Below are 7229 nucleotides of genomic sequence, written 5' to 3'. Positions count from 1 at the left end.
GAAACTTCACATTTGGGGACTTCTGTTCTGGACAACCATTTTCTGGGAGAAAGAAACCCACAAGCCATAAACTTCAACCCACCAGATGCTGAAGAAATATTCAGATGGAATAAGTCATTAAGTCACTCAAGTTTATAGCAGGAAACGGTTTGGAGCTGCAGAAAAAGGGGTGTTATTTTTTTTTTTCCAAAAAAATAAAATTTCTGGTTGGTTCCTCTCTCTAACCACACCACTTTTAAGACAAAAAAAAATATTTTGACATTCAGGGGAGGAAATGTACAAGATACACAAATACTCTCTCAAAATTGGGGCTCGGGTTTCTGTTTATTTCCTAGTAATTTTCAGCCAAAGAGGTTTGACATACACCAGCATTTGTTGTGTCCCAAATGAATTTCTCCACATCTATATGTGTTGAAGATATTGTTCAGATGGATGAGCGGCATCACCTGAAGCAAGTGGAGCAATGGACCAAGGATGGACACACACTGTGGTGAGGGCACCGCCAGGAGATATTGCAGCTGGAGGTGGCACATCCCTATATAATCCTGCAGGAGGTGACTGGCAGAGGAGCAGGGGCCACAGGCCAGTATCTGCCATGGGGCAGCATTATCCTCCTGCATGATGGCAAGGAGCAGCCTCCTGGCTCAAAGCCCAAGCATTGCAGCTGCGAGGAGCCCTTCACCCTGTGCTTCATCCAGCCACACAATGTCATTTGTGGCTGTGCAGGAGACTTCTCCATCCATCATCCCCCATCTACCTTCAGGTCCCCATCCACTGAAACTGCCTGCCGGTGGAGATTTGGTAAACTAACATGCACCTTTAGGGGCAGATCTTTGGAGCGGGAGTGCAAATGCAGTCAGCTTTGACCAAACATCACCCCACTGGCCCGTTCAGTGGCCGTGGAAAGCTGATGCGAAGCAGTTTTGAAAACCCCTGCAGCTCTTTGTGCTTCTCCATCTGGAAAGCGAGGCTAGGACTGTTTCTCTTCCCCTTTGTCTTATCTATCTAAACAGTAATCTCTTTGAGAAAAGGACTGTGGAACCTTGGTCTGTTGAGGGCCTCTGGGTATAATAGTAATATAAATAATAATTTAGCACTGCCTTGCATCTTCAGTGCGAGCAGTGTGACGTTCAGTGTTTTGCTTAAAACCCTCAGTCAGATGACAGTGTGAGAAACTCAGGCCTCATTACGAAAAGGGAAAAGTTCTAATTGTCAGGGGAAAAAAAAGAAAAAGGCTGAAAAACATGACTCTAAAGAGCATGATACTCAAAATGCAGACAGGTACATCAGACTGGGTAGCTCTTGATGTTTCAGAACTCTTTTTTTTTTTCCCCTCAGTGCCTGAGTTTAATGACATTACACAATTCCATGTCAAAGAGAACTGAAGTCCATGAGAGTCAAGAGCACGCTGACCTGAGCTGCACTTTCTCACTTATGGCTCGCTTTCTTGACACGATGGCTGTTCTCCTCCTGCCTTCAGATGGCAAGCTCAGTGGGGGCTGGGACCGCTATTTTAGCCCAGCTTGTACTGTAAAGCACGTGCAGGGTGCTGTCGGAATCACAGGAGCTCAGCTGGAGGCATCGGCATGTGGCAGATGACACAGGAAGACAAAATTAAGGATACGTAAACACCGTGTGCCTCAGCTGTGTGAGAAGCTGAGCAGGTGATGGTTACACTCAGGGTCTCTGCCCCATGCTCCACCAGCCCCATCCATGTGATAACACGCAAGTATTTGTGTGCACAGTGAGGAGTCTGGGGCTGCATGTCTGCAGGACAGTGTGTCCCCCGTGGGGACACCCAGGTGCAGCCCTGTGGCCCTGCAGCACGCCGGACATGGCCGGGCACAGCTGGACAGTGGGGACGCGGGGTCCACACACCGCGGGGGGCGGGGTGTGAAATGGGAGTGGGGTGTCAGTCACAGCAGGTGCATATCGACTTTAATACAAAAAGGACGAGGGGAGGTAGAGATTTGGGGGAGATAAGGTGTACGCGTTTGCTTTTCTGGCCAAACCTCAGCTTTTGCTCCTTCATTTCCCGGGTGGCCAAGGAGGGCGCGCAGGGCGCTGCGGTAGCAACTCAACACAGGAGTGGGGGCTTCCTATTTTTGTAGCTATTTTAGGCAGCCTTGGCGGGGGGCGCTTTCCTCCGTGCCAGGCCGGAACGCAGCCCCGGTGCGGAGCGGCGGGGAGGGTGTGCGAGGGGCGGCGGCGGGGGGGCGGGTGTCCCGGGCGGCGGCGCGGCGGCGGCGGCGGGCGGGCACTAAGACCGCGCCGCCCCCGGGCGCTGCGCGGCGGCCGCAGAAGAGGAGGAGACCGGCGGGCCCGGGAGGAGAGGCGCGGAGGGGAGCGGAGCTATGCTAAACCCGGGGTACCGCTGAGGCGGGGCGGGCCAGGCCAAAGGCGGGGGCTCTCCGGCGGCGGGCGCGCAGGGGCCCGGCTCCCGAGGCGGCGGCAGGCAGCATTTCGGCGCGCGGAGCGTCTCCGCAGCCACCGCGCCAATGAACATGTCAGTGTTGACTTTGCAGGAATACGAATTCGAGAAGCAGTTCAACGAGCATGCGGCCATCCAGTGGATGCAGGAGAACTGGTGAGTGCCGCCCCCGGGCCCCGCCGTCCGCATCGGCGGGGAGGCGCTGAGCCCATCCGGGTGCGCGCTGTGTGCGCCCAGCCGGCACGGTGCGGCGCGGCTCTGCGCTGCCGTGCGCGGGCACACGGGCGCTGCCGCCGGCGCTACCTGCGCGCCTGGGCGGGGGCCGCCCCGCCGCCCGCCCGCCGGGTTACGCAAGGCCGGGGCATCCCACCGGCGGCGCGGTGCGGGCCCCGAGCCCCGCTGCCGCCCCCTCCCGCCGTGCCCCGGCCCTCCGGCCGGCCCGGCAGCGCGGAGCCGCACACGTGCCCCGGCTCTGCCCGCAGCCTCCCCTGCCTCCATCCCTGCCCGTCCTTCCCGCTCCCCGCGCAGCACGCCCGGCAAAACAAGTTGCGCTTGTGCCCGCGTTCCCCGCGGATTTCCTTTTCCTTCCCCCCTCCCCTCCCCCAGCTCCTAATAAAACTTCATTTGCAGCCATGCGCCTATTAACTTTCCCGGCGTGTGCGTGCGGCCGGGGAGCCGGGGCGCGGCGGGAGCGGCCGTGCCATGGGGCTGCGCAGAGACCCGGCGGGGCTTCCCGGGCCGTTGCGAGACGGAGCCTCACGGACACGCACACGGACACACGCACGCACATAGCCTTGCCCGCCGAAGGAGAGTGCTGTGCCAGGAGCCCGTTCGATGCCCCGCACTTCCACAGGGGCATCCCCGGTCCTGTGTCCTGGGCACGGTCCATGATGCTTCCCGGGCCTTGGCCAGCAGTGCGGAGGCAGGGCTGGAGGGAACACCCTAGTTGCCCCTGTCCCCTCCTGAGGGGTGTTCCAGGCCACCCTCAGGGTGGGGATCCCCCTGTCCATCACTCCCACCCACACCTTCCTCTCAGGCCTCATCTTCTCCATCACTCCCACCCACACCTTCCTCCCAGTCCTCATCCTGGCTTCATCCACCTGCACGGATCTTCTGTTCACACCTTGCCTGTCCTCACCCACGCTTTGCTGCTGCATTGTCCCTGGTCACCCTCGCCTGCTGCCCAGTCTTGCCCTTTCTGCTGCACCCATGGTCCCTCTCTCCACCTGCCCTCAACTTTCCCATTGCCCACGCACCCTCCCTTGGTGGTGCTGCCTGCACTCTCAGGTTCCGTCATCCCGGTATCTCCAAAGTGAGGACTCCTGCATACCACCTTCATGTGATGATGGCAGGATAGGACTGTCTCTGGGTCCAGGCTTTGGTGCCTATGTTTGCAAGGCAGAATGTTCCCAGATCCTAGGTGGCTCTCAGCCAGGGACTTGCTTAGGATCCTCCAGTGACTAGTCTGTGGGGTTTTAAGGGCAGTATAATTAAAATGACTATTTAAGTGTGTGTATGTCTACCTCTGTTCTTCTGCAGGTGAGCTCATTAGCTCTTAAGGGGTGCCTAGTGTCACTCATGTTTCAGGAGAAAGACTACATAGATATCCTTGGGCAGAGAGCATTGGATACTTCCCATTTTGTCCATGTTCCAGAAGAAAATTGGCATCAGAATAGGGCAAACTGGTAAAAGAGGATGGAGGAGGTGTTACCTGAGTGTATATAATACCCAAATAACCCAGGTGAAACGCAGTTTAGATTAAAGAATGTGACTAGGAACCAGGACTCCTGCATCTTCTTTGCTCTCTTGTGCTTCATGACATGACCTTGGGAACATTACATAACCTTTTCTAGGCCTCAGTTTCCCCAGCAGGGAAAGACCAGGCAAGTGGGGGGGTAATAATGCTGAAATGCCCTCATGAGGTGCTTTGATGACTTAGCTAATGTTTGCCGGGTGCATTGAAGATGTCAGGTACTATATAAATGCTAAGCAGTTTTATTAAAATCTCCTTGGCAATCTAATGTGCTGCAGAGGTTGCCAGCTGGGACTCCTGTAAGGCCAGGCTCCCACTTCCCGGGTTCAGAGGAGGAGACAGTCAGTTTTATGCTGCTGCCATACAGCTAAAGAGACATCATGATCTGTGTGCACATGCTTTTTGGTCTGGTTTCACCTTCTCTAAGTCAACTGATGACTTAATACCTTTGATTCACATGAAAGTAAAGGAGGACAGCGATCTGCTTGTGGCCAGGGAACATTTCTGGAAATGAAACAGAGCTGTGCCTGCCAAGGTCTGTGCCATGTCAGGCTTTTCCTGAAAATGCTGCTGAAGATTCCTCCAAGTTTCAGGTTAAATTATGTGGTTTTATCTTAAGGAAATTCACTTGCTTAATTCACTTGAATTTTGCAGGGGACCTTTACTGATAAAACACAGCAGCTAAGGGCCATACAAGAAGGCTTTTCTGCTTCATATCAGGATGACACGATAGGTTTGCTTATGCAGACATCAATGGCAGTATATGGCTTCTTGACTTACCCTTAATGTACGCATCATTAACATAAGACCATCCTAAGATGAGGTTGTTAAGTAGTAGTTTGGAGGGATAAACACTGTTGTTCTTTCGGAAGTGGACTTGCTTCAGGAAAGACTGGGACAGGATTTTATACTCTAATCGGCATTTAAATTAGGATGCAGTACTATTATGATGCCTAACATGGAGGTAAACAAACTCCACAGATGAGACATTTGTTATTTTACTTCCATCTTAGAAATATTTCTTGATACCTTACAAGGTGGAAAACCAAAAGGCTGTAGGGTGTTAGGGGGGTGCAGTGGCTCTAAGGAGTTGAACCTATCTTTTGAATTTTGAGAAGCATCTTTGGAGCCTGACTAGGTCGTATATGAAGACAAAATACAATTTGAGGTAGGACATGAATCCCTTTACATACCTTCTGGGTTCTGAGCTGGTTAAAGCACTGGCAAGCCCTTTTAATTATAACTGCGTAAGGCTAAGGCTGGAAAAGCTTGAACAGAAAGCCTAGGGTAGCAGTATGGTTGGTCTGGATGGATCACAGTGCAAAGGAATGAAGCGGCTGGTTCTGTTTGACAAGGCTCACCCGTCCTTTGCCTCTGTGCTCCAAGGTCCATCACTCCCTGGGGTAAGTGCATGTCCTCTGCACTCACCCATTGCCAACACTTAGACGTTTCTTCAGCAAACCCCATTCTAGGTTTTGTTTCCTCTCTCCTGTCTTCCCCTGGAAAGCATTTCTCTGAGGCTGGCATGAATGGAGCAGATCTGCTGGCGAATTGCTCTAATGGCAGTGAACAACGTTGTCCTTGCTTCAGTCCAGATGTTCCTTCTTCACTGTAGAGAGGCCTTCATCCTGCAGTGTGCATTGTGCTGGGACCTCTTTAGAGCCTGAGCCTGGATTAGCAGTGCTGTAAACAGGCTACTGCTTTTCCACAGGAAAAATGAATGATCTGGTTCCTGATACTCACAAGCTGGTGGGTTTCGTGCCTCCCTGCATGCTTGGCTCTATGTGTATGCACACCCTTATGGTATAGCCCCCAGACTGCCTGGTTCTCCTGCAGCGAGGCAGGAACAGCAGAGAGTTGCAGGCTGCAAAGTAGACCTGCAGCCTGCTGGTCTCTGAGGGCAAGAGCCAACAATTAGTTGTCTTCCCTAAACAAGTGATGACAAGTGAGGAGGTTAAAGAACTAACAGGTCCGTTTACTCTCATGAAACTCCTTACACTTAATGTTGCGGGAAAGCTGTTGTTGATGTACCTTTACATATAGTGCCATCAAGTAGGTAGCTTTTGATATAAGATACAGTATCACTTTGATCTTATCATGCTCAGGCCGTGGGAGGTTTGATTTCAGTAAGACCAGGATTAAGTCAATTTTTTTTTTTTTTTTAAATTGCTTAAAATAATTTCTCAGATCAAACTCTCCCAGCACCTCCTCCCAAACTTCTTCATAGAATGATAAAGTAAATAATCTGCAGAGGATTATTTTTTCCCTTAAACTGCTGCATGAGAGTTAATGCAGCTCTAGTCTTTTATTTCCTATGAATAAACACATTACTGTCTTTTCAGAAAATTTACGGTTCAGTCAGACACACAGCAGAAAGGGTTGCAGCGCTGAGATCCCGGTTCCCAGCTGCAGCCAGTGAGGCAGCAAAAACCAGCCGGTGCTTAGGAAAGCAAAAGTGCCAGCAAGGCATGGACGGAGCGGTGACCGCCGGGGTCCTTCTCCATCGCGCTACAGAGCGCCAGGTTCGGGCATCAGCACAAAGTGACAGTTGTTCCTGTTATAATTGTCTGGCCAATAATAATTATCTTCAGATGTCTGCTGACGAGGGGCTCGCCAATGGGGAGGCAGGAGGCCTGTGCTGACTGCGCCGAGATTATCTGGGCGAGATGACGTCACGCGAGGGCTTGCCTAAAATCACAGAAACTTTTCCTCTGCTGCAGAGCTGCCGCCATCCCTGCCCCGAGCACCCTGCCCTCCGGCCGGCTGCTGCCCTCGGGCAGCCTCCCCTCTCTCTTCTGCCTCTCCTGGCTTTTCCCTCTCCCGTTTTTTTATCCCCAAAAAGCCCAGGGTTAACCCGTGGCAACCGGCAGCGTGCTCGCAGGTGATAGTGGGAACTGAGTCGGAGCACAGGAGGATGAGCAGGAGGAAAGTGGAGCTGGTTATTCCCCAAAGAGGCTGTGGGGCTCTGCTGCAGGAAGTGGCTGTTTTAATTAATGAGCTTTCAGTAAATAGTGAGGCACTGCATAGGGGCAGCTGGGCATGTTT

The 7229-nt window shown here is 52.8% G+C and overlaps 1 protein-coding gene across 1 annotated transcript in view; it reads left to right on the top strand.

Moving 5' to 3' along the window:
- Positions 1-2304: 2304 nt before the first annotated feature.
- Positions 2305-7229, top strand: part of ELOVL6 (ELOVL fatty acid elongase 6) — a 76584-nt gene continuing 71659 nt past the window's right edge. The window contains exon 1 of the mRNA XM_082050942.1: positions 2305-2587. Coding sequence (XP_081907068.1) covers positions 2499-2587 — 89 coding nt within the window. The 5' untranslated portion in view covers positions 2305-2498. The remainder of the gene's footprint in view (positions 2588-7229) is intronic.

Source organism: Streptopelia decaocto (genome assembly GCF_964273445.1).
Source record: "Streptopelia decaocto genome assembly, chromosome: 4".
NCBI lineage: Eukaryota > Metazoa > Chordata > Aves > Columbiformes > Columbidae > Streptopelia > Streptopelia decaocto.
The sequence above is the reverse complement of the archived record's forward strand: the minus strand, read 5'-3'. Positions and strand labels throughout refer to the sequence as shown.